The following is a 21,964-nucleotide window of genomic DNA, read 5'->3' on the forward strand; positions in this document are numbered from 1 at the left end:
CAGTAGTACCAAAATTTACCAAATCTCATCCTCAGGTTTCTCTAAGAATTGCAGTGTGAACTGACCTGTGGCTTTTTAGCCTTGCAATGCCAAAGCTGAAAGCAGGGGGTTAACCAAATCCATAAGCTCTTGTGTATTCTGGGCCTACAGATTTGGGGGACGTACACGCTACCATTATTAATGATTATTGCTCTTCTCTGTCATAGGAAAAGAGCAACAAACATGATAGTGAATGCATATGGAAACATATCACTGCCGTTATTGTCCATTGCACTCATCCTATGACTGTAGTGTGAACCTGCCTCTATTTTTACCATGAGACTGATTACAAGTACATATGACACCCCAGCACATCGCTCAGTATGAGACGGCCTGTTTGGTTACTTCATTGCTGTATGTTTTCTTCTTGTATAAATGTCTCTCATTGCGTTTAATTGCATCACAGCCCTTATTGATCCAGGTTATAAATGCCTTACAATATATTCCCCCAGTTCTCCTTAATTTAGCTTAATGAAGTGAAAACCATTGAACGAGTTGTATTATTGGCCTTCTGTTTTTATTTATCGCCATGCATGGAACTTGGAGGCAGCTGATCTGCTGGCATTTGTCACGGTGTACCTGTAGTCTCTTGTGTGTCCTGTAACTGATGGGAGATGGAAACAAGCTATATCATTGCTGGCTACCTACAGGATGCTAGTACATGTTTGTGACAGAGGCCACTGACCACTGTTTACAGAGAAATCTAGAAGCAAGGCAAGCCTAGGTACAGCCTAATAGTTGGAGTACGATTACACAAAGCGGCAGTATAGATTTACCGCTCGGGGGGCATTCACACTACCGTTGTTAATGTTCATTGCTGTCTTCAGTTATAGGATGACAGCAACGGACATTAAACTGTTGCAGAGAATGGAAACAGGCTCATTCTGTATCTGTTCCCATTGACACTAATGTAAACAACCGTTCCGTTATGTATGTTTACCTTTGGAAGATGAAGTCCTGCACAGGTAAACAAACACGACGCAAGATCTCCTGATATAATATATATTTAACCTTTTATCGATCAGTTGCTTTGTGATCCCAGCATGGTGTTGGTCAATCTTTAATAAATCAATGCCTTGGCCCAGACATGATCTCTGCAGGATAGGAGGTAACTTTCTGGTTAGTGGGGTCCGACCACTAGAACATCCATCAATCACAAGAACAGATTCACTTGTACTTCCAGTTGTAACAGTTGGTCACTCCTATAGTTAAACAGATGGGGTGGCGGTGTGCATGCGCGACCTGCCAATCCAGCTAATTATTGTGACTTGTACCCACCAATTAGCAAATGACCCCCTATCCTGAGAATAGAAGGCAACATGAAATAACCGGAAAACCCCTCTTAAGCTTAATTTACATAAAACTTAACGCCACTTGTTCTACATTCTAGGCACGCGTGTACATCTGTAAATCTTCAGACTATACCTGCTGTCTGTACTCGCTGTATACAATTACCAGTCTTCTATTGTATAGACGTACATTACTTTGATTATCGTGTTTTCTACAATTTTCCTATTTTTCTTTTTCTTCTCCCATAAGGCACATGAAAGAAATCTCTGAATTGCAAGTGCAGCAGAGAAAAGAGATAGAAGCCCTTTACATCAGACTGGGTAAACCTCTCCCCCCTAATGTGGGATTCCTTCACGCAGCGCCACCAAGTGGGCGCCGACGGAGAATCAGTAAAAACAAACTGAAAAGTGGAAAGCTGCTCAATCCCTTGGTTCAGCATCTCAAAAGTGGTGCAAGTATGTGATACGGTTTCTAAACTATGTAGCTTGTAACCGCATGCGATTGTTGAAGTTGCTATCTAGGCTTTACACCACCATTGCCAACCATCAGCAAATTTACTGACAAACTTGGGGTAAAAAAAAAATCTTATAAAAATGTAAAATTTCAAACTCTGTTACATAAAACTTTTAAAGTTAGTCGTATGTGAATCCTATTACGCTGTAAGCCTCCAATTCTATATTTTATGGCTCAGATAATTTGTCAGTAAATTTTTTTTTTTTTTAACCGCTAGTCTTCTAGGTTGGCAACCTTGGGATTTTCTTTCTTTGTTTCTGTTGCAGGTGATGTAACTACAGACTGTAATGGATCTCCTGACAAGGATCCATTGAAGTCTCAACAGGATCTAAAGACCCGTCTTGCAGTTTCCTCCTCCCTGACAGCATCTCCGGGTCGGGCCGTTCAGACACAGCAGCCTTGTTCAGTGAAAGTTACCGTGTCCTCAGATAATATCTGTTCTGGGGTTGTCCGGGATGGTGTTGATATGCATGGCAGCAGCGGACAAGGTGATCTATCATTGCAGGATGTTCTGTGCCAGTTTCTTGTCAGTGCAGTATCTTAGGCTGAAATATAGGAGGCTGCGTAGTAAGGCAACAGGGGACTGAGGGGCTTTGAGACTGCATGTGGCTTCGCTGCTGTACTGCAGGGTTTCTATATCTTGGCTCAAGACAGACACTGTGAAAATGATCATTCATCTTCATCCTCTATGTGATATCTATTCAGGTACATTTGCCTCCACTGGTTTTGGGCAAGTTATTTCTGTGTAGGAAGGGGTCACCTTTTATGTTGTAAAGCTGTAGGGGGCACCACAAGCTGACTTTGCTTTACTAATTCTAGAACAATGTTGTATAAAGGTAAGGATGGTAAGATGCTATATCTTCAGTTATGATCCCCATGTATTGCGATAATCATGTCTACTCTAAGCCTATCCTTGTACACCTCCACCATACTACGTAATGGAAGATGATACTTCTGGATTGTTGAAATTTACAAAGCATTCGGAAACTCTTCAGACACTTTCACTTTTTACACCTTCCCACTTTTTACGCCTTCTTGGGTATAACACAAGGTTTGCACACCTGGATTTGGGGATCTTGGTCGGGTTGGATGGGAACACTTGGTGAACATCCATTTTCAGGTGTCTCCAAAGATGTTGAATTGTCCCTAGACCACTCCTGTGATGTCTTGGCGGTGTGCTTAGTGTCCTTGTCTTGTTGGAAGGTGAACCTTCAGCCCAAAGCACTCTGGACAAAAATATAGAGATATTAATGAAAACCTGATTCAGCTTTCCTTCAACCCTGACAGTCTCTGAAAAACGCCACCTCAGTATGATACTGCCACTGCCATGCTTCCCTGTTGGGATGGTATTGGGCAGGTGATGAGTAGCACCCGGTTTTTCTCCAACATCACTCTTTGAACTTTTTTGTCCTTAATTCTATCATGGTTTCATCAGACCAGAAAATCTTGTTTCCTCGTTAGTCCTATGGGTGCTTTTTTGTAAAGAGGTGTGGTTTTTTTTTTTATTTTTATATACTGAAGGGATGTTTTGTAGCCACCATGTCATAATGCCCAGATTGGTGGAGCGCTGCAGCGATGTTTGACCTTCAGATGGGAGAAACTTTCAGAACACAGGATCTTACAAGCTCTACCTTAGTGACCATTGGGTTCTTGGTCACCTCTCTCATCAAGGTCCTTCATCCCCAATTCCTTAGTTTGGTGGGCGGCTAGCTTTTGGAAGAGTCCTGGTTGTTCTAAACTTTAAAGAGGACCTTTCACCATTTTGCCCACAGGCAGTTCTATATACTGCCGGAAAGCTGACAGTGCACTGAGTTCAGCACACTGTCGGCTTTCCCGATCTGGGCCCGGTGTGAAGAGCTTACGTTCCGGTACCGTAGCTCTTCTATGGTCAGAAGGGCGTTTCTGACAGTTAGCCAGAGACGTCCTTCTTCACAGCACAGCCAATCGCGCTGTGCTGTGACAGCCGGGAGGAACTCCCCCCTCCCTGATAATGCTCGTCTATGGACGAGTACTGCGAGCAGAGGGAGGGGGCGTTCCTCCCGGCTCTCACAGCACAGAGCGATTGGCTGTGCTGTAAAGAAGGACGTCTCTGACTGACTGTCAGAAACGCCCTTCTGACCATAGAAGAGCTACGGTACCGGACCGTAAGCTCTTCACACCGGGCACAGATCGGGAAAGCCGACAGTGTGCTGAACTCAGCGCACTGTCAGCTTTCCGGCAGTATATAGAACTGTCTGTGGGCAAAATGGTGAAAGGTCCTTTTTAAGTGTTTTGTTTTATTTTTGCCCCCTTCTCCAGATCCTTGCCTCCACCACATCCTGTCTATGCTCTCAATAGGTAGTTTTTTCCTCTGCACAGCCTAGTTCTTTTCTTTGATATGCATGGTCAGCTGTGAGGCCTTCTATAGACTGGGGCGTCTATCCAAATTTCACGTGTCATAGCAAAGGGTCTGAATACTTATGCCCATGTGACATTTTAGTTATTTCTAATACATTTGCAAATCTTCCTAAGTCTGTTCCCACATTCATGTTATGGGGTCTTGTATGCAGATTGATAGGGAAAATCTTTCATTTGTTTCATTTTAGCACATGGTCTCAACATAATAAAATGGGGGAAAAAATCCAAACTGTCTGAAGACTTTGCGAATGCATTGTACGCTTCTTATTGGATATGACACACACAGCTGAAAGTCACAACATTACAGGGTGTAGGACTTTACTTCCCATAGTGACCATTGACCACACTTCTAGCTGGTGTAAAAGATATCCTTAAAGGGGTTGTCCACATTCTAAATAAATGCTCATACATCTTAAAGGGTTATGCCCTTCTCTTCAGATTGCTGTTAATATGGGAATAACTAGCCAGAAGTCTAGACCACCAGGGCAGGAGTTGCAGAAACCGGTAAGGGGCGCTGGTCTATGCTGTTTCTGTACATAGCTGTGATGTACTTTTTCCATACCTCTGATTCTCTTCTAAGCTATAACATTTCTACAGCTCCAAATTTATGGAAAGTGAGTAGCGGCATGTGTAATGCGGTTTCCGGTGATACCATGCACTATGGGAGTTACAGAGACCATGTAGAGCAAAAATCGATGCCTGTTACCATAAGTCTCGCCCTGTCTTGGCAGCAGTGGGAATAATTCATGAACATCAAAAGTTGTGCGACTAAATCTGGGCAATCTTATTAATGTCAGCCGAGCCCAGCCATATTGTTTGCACAGATTGCTCAGGACTGGTGGGGACTAGAGAATAAATTCTATGGGGGGCCTAGTATATGATGCAGAGAACTGGAGCTGGTAGGGGTGGGGAGTGAGTGAATCCACTTATAAAAGGACAGCTCTTAACATGGACATGACCCAACACAATGACTGTTTCCACATTCCGTAGGACTTGTATATCTTATTTCTTGTAAAGATACACCCACCATCCCCTTGGGGGCAGTACAGAGGTTGGCATATTTTACAAAGCTGCTTTGATTTCTGGCGGCGTCCATGGCTAATCCTAGTTTACCACTGTCTCTGTTTTCTTCCCTCTATATTCATTTGCAGGCTGGACGGTTTACCACCAAACGTCTGAGAGAGTGACCTATAAGTCTAGTAGCAAACCTCGTACCCGATTCCTCAGTGGACCTGTGTCTTTATCCATCTGTTTGTATTTGTTCTTTTCTACTTACTGCGCCTCATCTCTTCGCATCCCCAACCCCTTTTCTTTTACCAATTTCACCCCCTTGACCATCTTTTTTTCTGACTGCTCATCCATTCTTCTGGCTGTGGTACCCAACCTTGGTCCAAAGTAGGTTTTCTAAAAAATGTAAAATAAACCATTTAAAAAAAAAAAAAAAAAAAAAAAAAAATTTTAACCAAATCCCTAAAATAAATAAAACATGCAGCTGCTTTTCAAGAAACGCTATAATAGTAATTTGTATAATCAGGGAGACGATTTGGCCACGGTTTATTTACCATAGGTTGAGTATCATTGTCTAAAATTGGAATCCTCCCCTCCTTTGTGACATGTGGGTGCCGTGGTTTTTTTTTTTTTTGTTTTTTTGTTTTTTTTTAAATTTATTTGCACGCTTTTTTTGTGAGCATCTTTTACCGAATATCTGGGCAGCAAAAGCATGGTGGGCAGGAGCTAGTATTCTGCGCAGCCAGGCACCTATGTGTACTCCCCTGTGTTTGGTTTTTGTTTGGTTTTTTTTACCCAGATTTTTTTAATTTTTTTTTTTTCTTTATATTGGTTTGTCTTTTAATGGTTATGTTTTCTTATGTCCTCAAGACATAAGGGCCCATACACATTACATTAATATTGACGGGCTATACTGATTGATATGGAGTTGACTACATGTGTATGGGGGTGTTTGTCTTTTCCATGACATATTATGTCAAGATGAAGAAGGATTGGGCATGTTGAGTTTTACATGCCCAATCTTTTTGCTCTGAGATGGATAAACTGATAAGTTTAATTTATATAATGTTACTAAGGGCTCGTTCACATCTGCGCCCCGGTCTCCTTTCTGCAGGTTTCTATTTCCTGCCTGAAACTGGACAGGAGACGGAAACCTCCAGTCATTTTACAAACCCATTCATTTGAATGGGTTTGAAAAGTGTCCGACCGTGAGCGCCGGTGAGTGTTTTGTGCTCTCCATGGCGAAACGTGTTTTTTTTTTTTCTTTTTTAACCAGACACAAAGTTGGACATGCAGAACTTTGTGTCTGTTTGAAAAAAACCCGGTTTTGCCACGGAGACCACAAAACGCCCACCGGCACTCACGGACGGACTCTGTCTTCCAGGGCACTGTCTGTCAGCAGAAGACAGAAACCTGAAAACGTAGATCGGGTGCTGGTGTGAACCCAGCGTCATATTCCTATTTGTTCATGTAATACTTCAAATATAATATTACTGAGATTCTCTTTGTTAAATCATTTAGGAATCAAAAACTTTTATTAGCAGAATTTATCAAGACTGATATTTCCTATGCCGGTCTTGATCTCGTGTGCCGCAGCGTAGATGCACTTGCCCCATAATAACGTGTTCTCATATATACGCCACTTAGAAGCTGGGCTGTAGGACGCCATAACCCTTCCGCTAAGCCCTACTCTGACACCACAACCTTTCAGAAAGTGTAGCATGGGTCAAAAAGCCCAAAAGTTTCTACAAAGACTTACTGATAGGGGAAAAAATAATAATAATAATAATAATAATAATGTACATTATCCCTATAAGGGGCTCATAATCTACATTAAAAAAAAAAAGCCTAAAAGTCACCATTTTGAGAGTGAAATAAAGTGTCGTAGATTTCCCTATTGCATAGAAACTGGTGTATTGGGCACTGTGGGAAGCATTCAAGTCACTCCAGCATGGTCCCTAGTATATGAGGAGGCAGCATGTTATAGAGCAGGAGGAGCTGAGCAGAAAGAAGCTATATGGAATCATTTCTCATAAAACTATATAAAACCTGAGTCCTGACTTGGCTGAGATTACCCACTGGACTTCTATGACTGCATGATAGTCCTGCCGGTCTGCGAGCAGGGGCTACTGGACCCCTAAGGCCAGAATAAGCAGGAATGTAAGTTACAAGTTATACTGAATCTGCAAAACCATAGTCTGCTCAGTTCCCCCTGCTCTTATAATTAGAAGAAACTTATCATAATTTGCTGCCTGTAGAGGGAGCCACATTTCAATGTGACCGGTTCCCTAGAATTTTAATAGGAAGGATTTTTCTTGCACCTCTACAAGTTCACAAATCATTGTTTAGGGCTCCTTCAGACGGCGTAAGCGCGCCGCTCATTTAGACACGTATACATGAGCGCGGCGCTTCAAAACAGAGCCCATTGATTTCAATGTGAAGCGTGCGTATATGCCGATACATGAGAAGTTATTCCCGTTCCATAGGATATGCAATAAATGCCTGATTTATAGGCGTGACACCCCCCCATCTCACTCATAAGACCCTCCAGACTTCCTCCAGTTTCCCATAAAGCTCAGTCCCTTATAATGATGTGTACGGGACTTCCAGAAAGCTCCCTGCATATCCATATTGCCAAATCCATAAAATGACAATTTCATATATTCTTCACTTTTAAATTTTTTTTCCAGAGATCAATGACTGGGGTTTTATTAGATTATACCACCTCTTTTTAACCCTTTCCCACCTATGGGTTACATTTACATCATGGGTGTAAAGACATTCATGCAATATGCCGTACTTTTATGGCACGATGTCGGTGCAGGCTCAGGGTCTGCGCCATTCACATCAGGTTTAAAATACAAAAATTCTCAAGCCTGTCCAAATTTTTTATTTTTCCACTTATGTGGGGATGTACTGTAAATTGTCAATGGTTTTTGATGTTGAAAACCATTGACAGTCTGGAGTGTGACCTCTGCCCCTTTAGTAAATTGAATAAACCTACTGCTTCATCCAAAATGGCAATTTTTTTTTTTTTTTTTTTTTAATTTTCAGGTGACATTAAACCCAAACACATTACTCATTGCAGTCTATCCATTGATGTTCTTTGGGACCTGAAACATTGTCAGGATTCTGTATGTCCCTAAAATGTTTCCTTTTACTCAGCCTTTGTAAAGTAAGAATTTAGGCCAACCTTGATCTGTTCCTTGGAGACGACAGTACTCTTGATACAATTTCTTGTTACCTGAATGGAAAGCCTTGTCTGCTGTTGACCATTTCTTGTTTGCGCTGCTTTTCCATGGCTGCACAGGGGCTGGCTGCACAGATGTCTGTCTTATTGTATTGTTTCCGTTGTGACTTGCTGTCGTGTTTTGCCTGCCTCTCCTTGCCCAACTATAATATACAAACTGCATACGATCCGTCTGTCTTTCCGACCTGTTGCCCATTTCGTTCTGCCTAACCGTCTCTGTCTTGTATTGTTTTGCCTTGTAGGGTCCACTCTGAAACGGCTATGTCTAGGCAAAGAGCACAGCAGTAGTAACTATCTGGTTTTTATTTTACTCGTTTCTCGGCATCATCCCCATAGCATGGAAACTTTTTTTACTCTTGTTGCTAGCTTGCTCACTTACTGCAAGAGAAAAGTTCTGAGCATTGTGCCTTAGACATGTGACCAGGTATTTCTCGGATAATCCACGCAACCGCGCTGTGACTCCGGTGCGATTATCTGCATGCTGTGTACACATTGTGTTTGCGCTGCTCTTCTTCTTTTGTCATGTGATCAGTTTCTTGAACATGTTGTTTGGTCTCAGTATTCTCATTCCGGTTGAGGATTTCCAGATTGGCTCTTTCAATCGCAAACCACTATGGTTTATCCAAATTTCCAAAAATTTTTTTTACCAGAACAGTTAAATATAATATGTATATTTATATGGTTAAGCATCTGTGAAATGTAACCACTGAAGGCAAATTGTTGAAGTTTGTCTTGCAACTGATGAAACATTTGGTAGCTTATAAGGGTGGTCCCTGTGTCCTGTGGATAGGGGCTGTGTCCGATTGCTGGGGAAAGCCATTACTGGGTGCCCTAGGGACCAGGAGGATGGGCCGCTAAAGCCTCCTTGTAAAAGAAACACCAGTGCTCTTGTGTGACAGGTGCTCCGATTTTATGGGGCTGCCCAGACTGTAATTTCTGGTAGTGCCATAGATATGAATGGAGAGCCAGCCACACAAGCGCACTGGCAATTCACATGTAGACCAAAAAGGGACTTTCTATCCCCCATTTTCCTGATCATTGGCCTACGGCGATTGGACACTTATGTCCTGTTGATAGCAAATAAGAGTCTAAAACACCACAATGCAGCGCCTTTTTCATACTACCAGTCATTACCCCTTTTTGGATTCTTAGGCATTATGCCCATGGAAACCGTGTGACTGAACCCTGTAAGTCTACGCATGGAAGTCCTACTGGCCTTGGTTTAGAGGTGTATGGACTCTGTGCTGACATACTTCATCAGGTGCCATCATTTGGAGCAATGCGTCTAGAGTAGGAAAGCTTTGAATAAAAACCACCCAACCATTGTTTTGGTTTTTAATCCTTATCCATTCTCTGAGCACCATTTTAAAGGAGCCCACGTTGCACTTGGTTGACCTTGCTGGTGCACTGTAACAGCTACCTATAAAACATAGGAATGATGTGTATAAACCTTTCACCTCCTCTTTGCATCCTTCAATAGGTGTCGCTCCACTGATTTTAGCACAGTTGAATGGGGGGGGGGGGGGGTGTTCTAGCTCTTAGGTAACGCTGGGTTCACACCTGCGTCTGGGGTCTCCGTTCTGTGGTTTCCGTCTTCTGCATGCCAGAAGACGGAAACCACAGACCGGGTCCAGCCGTGCGCGGCGGTGAGCGTTTTGCGCTCTCCGCCGCGAAACCGGATTTTTTTATCCGGACACAGAGTACTGCATGTCCAACTCTGTGTCCGGATTATAAAACCCGGTTTCGCGGCGGAGAGCGCAAAACGCTCACTGCCGCGCACGGCCGGACAGCTTTCTCACCCATTCAAATGAATGGGTGAGAGTCTCCTGCAGGCTTCCGTCTCCTGCATCTGTTTTATGCAGGAAACGGAAACCTGCAATAAGGACCGACGACGCAGATGTGAACGAGCCCTGATACTCACTCTGAGTTTTTTGCAGAGTAAACAAAATTTGCTTCAGGGATTGGGAAATAAATAAATAAAATATATATATATAATATATATATATATATATATATATATATATATATATATATTATATATACATTTTTTTTTTCTTTTTTTTTTTATTCCAGCGCACTGTATAGACCTGGAAACTTCACTTTGGAAAAAAAAAAAAAAAAATTGCGTTTTTTCCAAAAATTGTGACCTCTCCGCCTCCCATTGATTTCAATGGGTTTCTCAAGGTGATAACCTGTCTTCAGGCAGAGATCGGCTTAAGATTGCCCATCTGATTGTTGGGAGTCTACTAGCCATGTTGAGTGCTGAAAATAACAGCACTGATTGCTCAGGAATGGTGGAGACTAGAGAAAAAGAATTCAAAGTGCACTGGAATCAGTGGGGTAGCACCTGCTAAAGGATGCCAAGTACTGGAGTTAGTGCGAGGTCTTCTTTAAGGCTTTCCTTCTCCTCATGCCATAATGTATTGGTGGAAGATTCAATTGATTACTGAAAAATTAATTTTTTTCACACTGTATCTAATTTTCTTTTTATGGTCCCATCTGTTTTAGAAGAACAGAAGGGAATTGTTAGGCCTTTGTGTGTATAGGCTGTCGGCCTATAACCCTCCCTTAGTATCTCACAGATGTAGATATCAAACCTTATCAGAATGAGAATACATAAGACATGATTGAAATGTTAGACCGGAACTTTATTAGGAGACCGTAGTTATTCCGTTTTTCTGTGTTTGTGCAGGATCCTCCACAAGCAGCCTCGCTGTGGGGCCCGAGCAGGCGTCTGTCCCTCCTGTGACTACCCCACAAATCCAGGCCCAGTCTAACAATAGTAACAACAAGAAGGGCACGTTCACCGAGGACCTTCACAAGCTCGTGGATGAATGGGCGAGCAAAACTGTTGGAGCAGCACAATTCAAACCGTCCCTAAACCAACTGAAGCAGTACCAGCAACGGCTAGACCTGGAGCACAAGCCCACACCCAGCAATGAGGACTCCAATTCAGTAAGTCAGCGCTTTGTGTCACCTTTTTATAGTGAAAGGGAGCACTCAACGCACAAAAAAGACAGTCTGTATTGATTTTATTTTCTTCTACTGTCACATTTACATCCAAATTTAAAGTAAATGGAGTTTTCAGTCTTCTCACAGGGCACATGATGAATTCCCTGCTAAGGCTCCACGTTGCGGAAACGTAGCTTTTATTTGGATGCAGATTTTGCTGCATTTTTTTTGAGCCACAGCCAGGACTGGATTGAGCAGAAGGGAGAAGTACAAGAGCTTCCTATATAGTTCCCATTCCTTTTGTAGCCATTCTTGGCTTTGGCTCAAAAATCCACAACATGGGGCCTCAGCCATAAAGGTTTTTTTTTTTTTTTAGGATCACTATTAATAGTATATTGTTTGAATAGACCATCAGTAGTAGACTCTTGGCATCAGTCCATCTACCCACACATCATCTATGACATAGCTGAAGTCCCGGGTACTGCAGCTTCAACCCCTTCACTTATAAACATAAGGTGCACCCCTCTGCCACGCCACTGTCCTGATGGAGAATAGCCATCAACAATCTGATCTCTAAAGACTCTTTGATTGGGAGTGGGGGTCACAAGTGGATGCCAAATTCAGTTGTATGCAAGCTATCTGACGAGTTTCTTTCCAATCCATTACATCACATGGGATGCCCTATTGCCCCCCTTTCCCCCATGATCCATTAGGTCTATTGGTGAAAGAGGCCTCCCATCATCCAATCTGTTACTAATATTGTTGTACAGTGCAATGTAGACTGGATGGCTTATTAAAGGGGTTATCTAACCCTATTATACATTGAATGGAGCTGGTTGGCAGATGGCTCCATACCCTGTATCACTATATGACCGCAATGGGAGCTAAGCTTGCAGTAATGGTGCCAAACCATTATACAGGGTATATGCGATGTATAGTACAGGCATTGGAAGCCGTCTCAAACAACCAATCCATGTTGGAGGGGCCAGATCTCAGTCTTCACCAATCTGATATTTATGGCCTATCCCCCCCAAAAAAAATTCTGGACAACCCCTTTAAGATCTAAAGAATGATGTGGGTCCTTTAAAAGCGCTATACAATATTATAACTGTATTGTCTCTGAATATAATTCTTCATGAAGTATTTGCTCTTTCCTCAGGCAAGCCAAGGTTTATCAGAAACCAGTAAGAAGTACAAACCTCCACTGACTTGTCCGGCCCCCATGGGACTGATGTCCTCCTCTATTCCAGCAGCCCTTTCTGGAGCATCCCAGTCTGGTATATTACCGCCTTACATGATGCCCTTTTGTCAGTATGCAGGAGTTTTCCCAGCACCAATGTATGGAGTGCAATGGGCTGGAGCCACAATGCCCACAATGGCAGGAAGTCAGCTGATTTCTCAGTCTGCCAGCATGCAAATGTTCCCAATGTCCTTGCCGCAGCCAACTATGAAGCAGTCTCATTCCAACATGAGGATCACGTAGCTTTGGGGCCTTCCTTTGTATGAAAGTCCATATTTAAATTGTCTGAGCCTGCCCACGCCTTGTGTGTTCTCATGTCCCACCCCAGCGGTGCTGGGTAACGTTGTGTGATTAGTAGCAGCCCGTCTTCAGCACTGTACAATGGATGAGGAGTATGGTATGACTGCAAGTCCTCGCCAAACCCACATCTACCTGCACACCACCATACTCTGCATTCCACAATCACTGTGAAAGTCATGCCCGTAGTGTAGTCCCATAGCCCGCACCGCTTGGTCTACATTTCTGTGTTTTATAATTCTACACATTCTGAAATGTATAGTACTTGAACTAAAAAATTAAGGGAGGTTTAGTGCCTTGAGTCATTTCCAGTTTACCTGGGAAAACGTGTGTAAAAACGGAAAGAACAATGCTAGCAATTTTTCCAGTCCACCATTTTTTGTTGAAATTTTTTCCCTTTTTACTGCACCTGCCAACCATACATATAGCACATTTTTTCTTTCTTTCTTTTGTTTTTTTTTTTCTCTTTCACCTTGATGGATGTTGTGTTTTATATATCGTACCCTTCCCCCAACTTCATAAATTAAAATAAATATAAAATATATATTTTTTATTTTTAATTTAAACCTGTAAAAAGCATAGATACACTGGCTTTTTATTTTAATCTAGAAAATTGAGAAATACTTGACGTTTACAAAATAAAATCTGTTTCCAGGTACAAACTGAGCTACATGGTTATTGGAAGACGGCATCGGATACCATTTTATGTCTTTTAATGTTTTGCTTGAATTTTAGTTTTTGGATGTTTTTGTACCAAATGCCTTTTGGGGGCCAATTCTCAAGGTTTTTACATCCTTTTAATGGTCAAGGTGGTAATGCGTGGGGCAGATGTCTTAGCCGAGAGGTTGATACTTCTATTACCTTGGGCCAATTTTTTTTTTTTTTTTTTTTTTTTTTTTTGAGACTGAAATTTATCAAGTTGCCATAAACCAAAACTTATGTTAACACCTCATTGATGCCTCTAGTGTGAATTTGCAGATCGGTCTGTCTATTGCAATGGGTACTAGTACATTTCTACAGCGCATACTTAGACATCTAGGAGAGGCCTCCAGTATCTTAAAAACCTTGCGAATATGCCGATATATTTAATTTATTTTGAATTTTCTTAGCACTTTATTCATTGCACATGTTCACAATCTTCTCATTCATGGCACACCACTGGGAGCTGCTGAAAAATTTTGATCCCCTTTGAGAGAGATTATATCCTATGAGCAAGTAGAATTTTTTTTTTTTTTAATTTTTTTTCCTCTGGTAAGGAAGACTAGTTTAGTCATTGCCCTTTATGAAATTCACGGTTCTGCTCACTTTTCACCACTTTTTTCTTATAAAATTGAGATTTCCTCTTCACCACGGATACTCTGTGATAAATTTCCACTCTAGTCCAATTGGGATCTTTTTGTCTGGAGTGAAGATCTTTTTATGGTGTGTGATTTTTTTTTTTTTTTTTTTTTTTTTTTTTTTTTTTTTTTAAAATTCACATTCATAATGTGTGGCATCAGCAATACTTCATTGAAGCAGATACTTTGCATAGACTTTACAGTTGTTATAGTGAATAAGCCTTCATTGTTTAGCTACTACAACCTATGGTAGGTCCAGTTGTGAAGATCAATCCTTCGTTCTGTTTAGGGCGAGCATGGTCACTGCCACCAGTACTACTTCAGTAACACGCACCAGGTAACACCTGTGTGGACTACAAATGTACTTTGTGGATTCCATATTGGTTGTTGTACACAACTTGTTGGTATCACTGCAACCTGCTCACTATGACAATGAGAGGTTAACCCAAATCCTTCAAACAGGTAGTCAGACAGGATAACTGGATACATTTCTTTCAAGATATTTTCGATTCTCTGCTGGAGGCCATGACGCCTCATACTGTCAAGCTGTGAAGTGTATCTTCCCCAAATCTTCATTGTAAATGTCTCCATTTTGTTGGTAATCCCTGACTGTAAACACATCAATTCTGTTGGAATTGAATTTTATATATAGACCATTCTGCAGGGCGAGAACCTTTTAAGATAGGGAGAGATTTCTGTTCTCTTCAACATCTTGAATTTGTTTCTAGAGTCATGTCTGTGCTTCATGAGCAAACATGGGAAGTATGTACTGCACTCTTTTCCCTATGCTTGCACTGAATCTTACCTTCCAAGTCGCTCTTGCCTGATTGTATAGACTGCCCTCCTCTCCTGTATGCTGACACAGTCAGTGGCACCAATGCCTCAATATTGTACAATAATACAAAATAAACATTTTTGTGCTTGAAAACATTCTAGATGTGTCCTCGTGTTTTCTCCTATCCTGTCCACCTCCATCCTCAACAAAACTTTCCTTCTGTTTGGCAAACTTTAATGCATTAGTGCAGTTTTGTGATTCTTAGAGATGGATATAGACATTTTTTTTTTACAAAAAATTTAATCTCCAGGATTTGCATTTGTAGGAGTAGTCCTGTATCAGTAGTACCAAAAATAAGCCCTACTAAGACTTGAAATTTAAGCCCGACTCCAAAAATAAAACCTACTTACAGTTAGACCAAGCCCCAATTACTGTAGATGCTGGGTTCTTAAAGATGGCAGCCGCTCTGCTGCAGAGGAACCGCCATGGCTACCATACTGGGTCTCTGCTGTAGTGTATAGCGGAGACCTGGAGCTAATGCCAGCGATCAGAGTCCACTCTGGGGGGGGGGGGGGGGAGGGGGGAGGAGGAGGAGATCATACTCGGCAATGCCCACAATCAAAGTATTACAATTGCCTCTGGTATCAGTCCCTTACCTTTTTTGTTGCAGGCCGGTTCCTGCACAGCGAGATCGCAGGAGACGACCTGTTCCTTTGACAGTCAGGAAACACTGAAGGTTCTCAGGCCTGTCATAGAAATATTACTATTGAGACTGGTCAATAACCAGGCTCACTATGATGTAGTGAATCTCCCATTGACTGCAATACAGTAGTATGGCAGTCTATGGGACAATTGCAGATTCAAACCTCCTAGGGAAGGAGGGGTTAATAAAATTAAAAGGAAAAAAAAAAAGCCAGAAAGTTCAAATCACTCCCCCTTTCACTGTAATGTTTTAATATTATATGTATTTATAGGAAAACACTTACACATTAGGTAATCCTGTGTCCAAAAACATCCAGTTTAAAAATTTTCCCATACGGTGGTTCAAAGGTGCTGAACCGACTTTTTTTTGTTTTGCTGTTTCACCTCTTCTAATTTGAATAAGCAGTTTTCAAATGTGTGACTGTTCATGGAAAAAAAATTAAGACCTACCCCGAATATAAGCCTTAGCCCTTCATTCAGAGTAAAAAAAAAACCTAAGGGTAAGTTCACACTGGGTTTTTTGGTCAGGATTTTGAGGCCATATTCGCCTAATCCGGAGTGGAGTGCGTGACTGGATACCCCGTTTGAACTTGCCGCGAGACTGTCTAAATTCCAGAGAAACATGATAGTAATTGAAATTGGATTTATCACAGTGGTTACCATTTTCTTCCAGCTCTCCTCCTAGGGTGGTAATGAGTGGGCCTGCAGGGTTCCTGAAGATGATGATGGTAGTCTCTCTGCCAGGGCACTTCCTAGTTGTGGTCACTCTTCATCCTCAGATTCCAAATTTTCCATACTCCTCTAGTATGTCAGCCACATAGGAACAGCCGTAAGTCTCCTGTCTTTGGCTGGCTACAAGGTCTCCAGGCCTATTGGGTTCAGTGTCACTACATGCTTCCGCACCCCACCAAGGAACAGAGAAGACTCCCGGTTTCCTCTACCTCTATAGAACATATTGAGCAGGTGGTGCCAAAGCTCTGCTCTTCGCTTTGAAAAATTAGATGTTCATTGACTTCTGTGGGAAACTGCAGTGGGCTTTCTCTGTGACCTATGCAGTGGGCATTGTCCAAGGAGGAGGCAGGGCCATCTCTTTTGTTGTATCCTTGCTAACAATGGTGATGATATGAAAACCAAGAGGTGATCTCTATAGAACAGGAAGTGTCAGACTGTTATGAATTTCAATGGCCTAATAAACGGCAAGATTTCAGGATTTAATTTTAATAAAAATAGTGAAAATAAAACTTTAAAAATGCTTAATATTAAAACTTGATATTTGAGGAACGGTTACCTTTAAAGATATGTTCACAGCTAAGGAGGTGACATTTCTATTGAAAGGTGAGAGGCCATTGACTCTTCACAATGGAAGAGATTGTGATTCATACTTGCCAACATTTTATACAGGTAAAATACAGATGTTTAAGCCCTGTCCACAGCCTACCCCAAACTGGGTGGGATCACCTATTTGGGGACAGGCTATTGCAAAGCTAAACCCCCATGTGAACTGGGACACACTTGAATTGTTTCCAAAAATTTGGATTTAGGGTGATTGCTAGCTATGGAACTGTAAGTCCTAAAATATAATGCTAATACCGCTACAAGAATTGTTTCTAGTGTTGCTTTAAGGGTAACCTATCCCCTAAATTTGGGACCCTAAACTACATGTTTGGTGTTTTAGGCTCCGCTCATTCTGACACGTAAACGTGTGTCAGAGTGAGGCACTTCAAAACAGATCCCATTGACTTCAATGGGTGCCGGCTTACGTGCTCTACCCATTGAACTCAATGAGATGCTGTTTTTTACCTATTGCTTTCAATGTGATACTTAGGTTGTCTTCCGGTTCCCTAGGTGACAACATGGCCCCAGGGGCCTTTGGTGTGTTCGCATGACATCCTGAGTCTTACTCAATGTCATGACTCTTATGATAAAGTGCTATGATGTTGACGTCCCACATGACCACTGGTATCCAATCATAGGCCTCAGCAGTCCCATGTGGCGTGTGACATCACTCACGTGGCTGGAAGATGATTGAAGAGGACACAGTGTGAGCACTGAGCAGTAAGAAGGTTGTTTTTGCACCACCCCTGGACCACCACTTATACTCTATGGTCTCTTCAGTCCCCAAAGTGTAATACAAAGCAGACAGATGAATATTTAAAGGGATTGCTCAGGACTGCGATTGATGCAGACCTTTCACTACTTACCAAGAACAGCTCTGTTCTTGGTATTGCAGCTCAGCCCCATTAATTTGAATGAATCTGAGCTGCAACATGTTCAAGTGACCAACGGATCTGATGTCACTACCTGAGAGGAGAGAGTGGAGGTCAATGTTCATAGTCCTGGAAAACTCCTTTAACCAGTGGTGAGTCACATAAGTTCTTGCAGTGCATGTGCAGTTCAGCAATCAGCTGAAGCCAGGGCAGTGAACCTTGGCTTCGTTGCACTTGCGCTTGACATCAGAAACGTTGGGTAAGTATCTTGGTGTTTTTTTGGGGGGGGGTTTTGTGTGTATGTTCCAAATTTAGTTGACAGGTTCCCTTTCCTTTTGGAATATGTTTTTGCACATAACCTGCCCCTTTTTACGTGAACACACCAATGCGCTGACCATGCTCCTTTTTCACATGACTTGCCCATAAGGTGCCAACTTCACATATAAGATAACACAAAGCTCAGGAGAGGTGCCCAATCTTTTGTAACGCCAGGTCACCATTCTTCTTTTGGGTGTTCTGATAGAGTTGGCAGTAGTTTTCATATACACGATATTGCAGGGAGCCTGTATGGTAATATGCAGTCCCCATTCTTCTGTATTAAGAACCCACAGCCTTGCCAGTTGCTGCCGTATGGTAATATGCCATTCCATATTAATCTACGTGGAAAAAAAAGCCTGTGTGCCTCCATGTTGTTGGATGGATTTCACAACTATAAACTGATTACAGGACATCATGTTGCCAAATCTACCACTAAGCAGTGGTAATGTACTATAGTGCCACCAGAGGAGGATTCATGTATTACACTGTGTCCACTGAAATTAATGGAATGACCATACATGCCACACACACTGCATTCTCCAGAGAGGTCAAAAACACCGAACCCCTGAGTTATACGGCCAACTTAATAGGAATAGCAATGGTTTAATATATTTAGTTTAACAAAATACAATATATCTTGAGAAATCTCTCTAGCCGTCTCTGAGGCCATTATGTGTCAGAATAGATCATGTTCTTGTACTTTATCTTGTCTAAGTATGTATGGACTATTACAACAGTCAATACTATGTATTAGGCAGGTGCATAAATCTAGAAAAGCCCATAACCCTGGAGGTTAAAGGTTGGCAGTTCTTCCAGAGGAGCCAAGACTCCACTTACATGTCTGATTTTATTGACAAATCCATTTGGGGAAAAAAAAATGGGAATGGGTTCCTTAAGTGCGGTTTATTAATCTAGTGGGCTTCATTAGGTAAATGACAAGAGTCCTATTACATAGACCAACCTACATACTGTTCTGCCGACACAATGTTCCTAGATGGGATGTTCTATTGACCATGATGAGGAGATTTACAAAATACACAATGTAAGTACAATAAGAAATATAATGTAATGTAATGTAAGTACAATAAGAAACACCTACATTTTTGTAGAAGGCCAACAGACAATTTGTCAAGTAGACAGAAAAATGGTAAATAAACGACCAGACCAAAGAGAGCGGTTCCTGACACCTAGGCCTCATTCAGACCGTACTACAGCTGCTTCTTGTCATACATAAGTCTCATGAACACAACTTGCAGTGTTAAAATGCAAATGCTTGAAATGCTGGGGTTGACCTGTAGATGTTCTCGGTATCTAACCCCTCACTTATCAGGACCTGAATATTTATAGGGGGTTATGCCACATAAAATCCTGCCCTCTAGCAATAGGATATGCTCTACTTCAGCTATCTCTGACTCCTCAGTCCTAGTGCCAAAGTACTCAAGGCACAACTATACCAAAAATTACATCTTTTTATTCATATTCCACATATAGGTGAATCCAGAGGTGGATAAAGATACCATGGGCCCTGGGCTGTTCAGAAAGTCGCCTCCCACCCATCCCTATTCACATCAAGGATTCCTGTGAAAGAATAATTTCTCATAGTCACCCCTCCACACAGTATAATATGCCATAGTAGCCCTGCACACAGTATAATGTCCCATAGTCACCCCTCCACACAGTATAATATGCCATAGTAGCCCTGCACACAGTATAATGTCCCATAGCAGTTCTTCTATACAGTATAATGTCCTATAGCAGCCCCTCCATACAGTATAATGTCACATAACAGTTCTTCTATATAGTATAATGTCCCATAGCGGCCCCCTCCATACAGTATAATGTCCCATAGTCACCCCTTCACACAGTATAATGTCCCATAGTAGCCCTCCACAAAGTATAATGTCCCATAGCAGTCTCCCGTCACAGTAATTGACTATACTGGTGGATGGCCATACAGTTGATTATAAGATGGGCTTACAATGGGGGCAAATGGGCAGTTGCTTGCCAGTGGGCCACCTTGAAGCCTCAGACCTTGGGCACCCACATATTTCACCATTATTATAATCCACCCTGGGGTGAATCGCAGGGTTTTAACCTATTTCATCTGTAAATACCACCTGGATAAAAAGTGACGTAATTCACATTAAAATCTACTCCGTACACCCCCACGATACACTCTATCGGACACCAATACATGGAAATACACACCGACATGCCCAAAACAAGGGACAATATAATCATAAACCAACTGGAGTGGGACAGATGGGTGAAGAGAAGTCCCCCATGCAGATACGGTCTTGGATGGATTTACTCACTTGTAATACCAATGTATAGGGTCTATTATGAAATAATGAACTTAATGTAGCGGCCGCTACCAGGTAATATTTTCTGATTATCTGTAAGTACCTGGAGTGGCCTTCAGCTCCGCGCCTGTGGTGAACAATCATCCCGCATCATCGCTCGCACATGAAATAAATGGATTCAGCGTCTTTTTAATCATCACTTTAATAAATTGCTATACTTTATTTTTTAGCGTCTTCAGATGAACCAGGAGAGAATCAAGATTAAATCTTAAGAACGGCGAAGGTTTTTCATACGCACTTAAAAGATTATAATTCCCCGGAACGTCATAAAAGAAGGCTGCTGATAATGACATATTACATGGAAAGTGACTCACAAGACGTGACTGATTGTAGGAAACACACCGACACTAATGTATAGTTTGATGCAATGCTTCACTGCGGGCACATGTATTATTCTGATAATAAAAGTATTGAAAAGATCATTGTGACAGTATATTGTAATATCACACCTAACACAATAGCAATTGGAACGTCTCGCCTGGCAATATTTGCTAATATGTGGAATGAACATTGATTTATGAGCAACTGGTGAAACAATTGAAGAGGATTTCTGGGATTGGAAAGAAAAAAAAAATATCTTGTTCCCCAGATGCCTATATTCATGGCCTGAGTCTCGTATTGCAGATCCACTCCATTTGCTTGAAAGGTGCAATACCAGACACAGCCAAAACACAATGGTGGTGCTGTTTCTGAAAAAAAGCTCTTCACTTTAAAAGGGTTTCTGATGTTTCTATTTAAATTTGTAGACAAAAGTTAAATATTTTTGCAAATATACTGGTAATTTATTTAAAAAAATTCAGAGTTTTAAAGATTTCCATCTAACCATCTTAGTGGTGACATCTTTTGTCTTGATCGGTTGCTAATGGATATGACCATGAATGCAGGAAAAGATGTCCTTATGTCCAGGTTATCTTCTCACCCATGTAGAGTCCCTCCTGCTAACCTGTCCACAATAAGGACATCATGGCTGTGTTTCTGACTAGTCCTGGACCATATAAAGTGCCTGTATGCTAAGTCCTAAGGTCCACGTGAGGGCCATATTTCCCGGACTGACTACAGCCTTGTGCATGGGGCTCACCACATCATGGAGAAATTTGGTGCAATGAGTTCCTAAATGGTGCAATTGCTACTGTACTAAAGTAGCAATCAGGCCCATATGAAAATTTAAGACCCCTGCCCTCTGGTGAGCTGGAGTGAACAGATTTTTTTTCCATAGCCTCCCACTGTCAGAAAGGAGAAAATTAACCCTTTTATGGGGAAAAAAAATTGTTGTTCA

At 41.8% G+C, this 21,964-nt stretch overlaps 1 protein-coding gene across 6 annotated transcripts in view; it reads left to right on the forward strand.

Moving 5' to 3' along the window:
• WNK2 (WNK lysine deficient protein kinase 2) overlaps positions 1 to 21,067 on the forward strand; it is a 117,263-nt gene extending 96,196 nt beyond the window's left edge. For 4 of the 6 annotated variants that reach the window (XM_075287134.1, XM_075287138.1, XM_075287139.1 and 1 more), the window contains 6 exons: positions 1,579 to 1,784; positions 2,109 to 2,330; positions 5,391 to 5,489; positions 8,740 to 8,784; positions 11,190 to 11,452; positions 12,609 to 13,405. In XM_075287134.1, coding sequence (XP_075143235.1) covers positions 1,579 to 1,784; positions 2,109 to 2,330; positions 5,391 to 5,489; positions 8,740 to 8,784; positions 11,190 to 11,452; positions 12,609 to 12,932 — 1,159 coding nt within the window. In that variant the 3' untranslated portion in view covers positions 12,933 to 13,405. Of the gene's footprint in view, positions 1 to 1,578; positions 1,785 to 2,108; positions 2,331 to 5,390; positions 5,490 to 8,739; positions 8,785 to 11,189; positions 11,453 to 12,608; positions 13,406 to 20,858 lie in introns of those variants that run through there. The other 2 variants (XM_075287137.1, XM_075287136.1) reach the window with 2 other exon arrangements.
• Positions 21,068 to 21,964: the final 897 nt, after the last annotated feature.

This window comes from Leptodactylus fuscus, chromosome 9 (assembly GCF_031893055.1).
Source record: "Leptodactylus fuscus isolate aLepFus1 chromosome 9, aLepFus1.hap2, whole genome shotgun sequence".
Classification (NCBI taxonomy): domain Eukaryota; kingdom Metazoa; phylum Chordata; class Amphibia; order Anura; family Leptodactylidae; genus Leptodactylus; species Leptodactylus fuscus.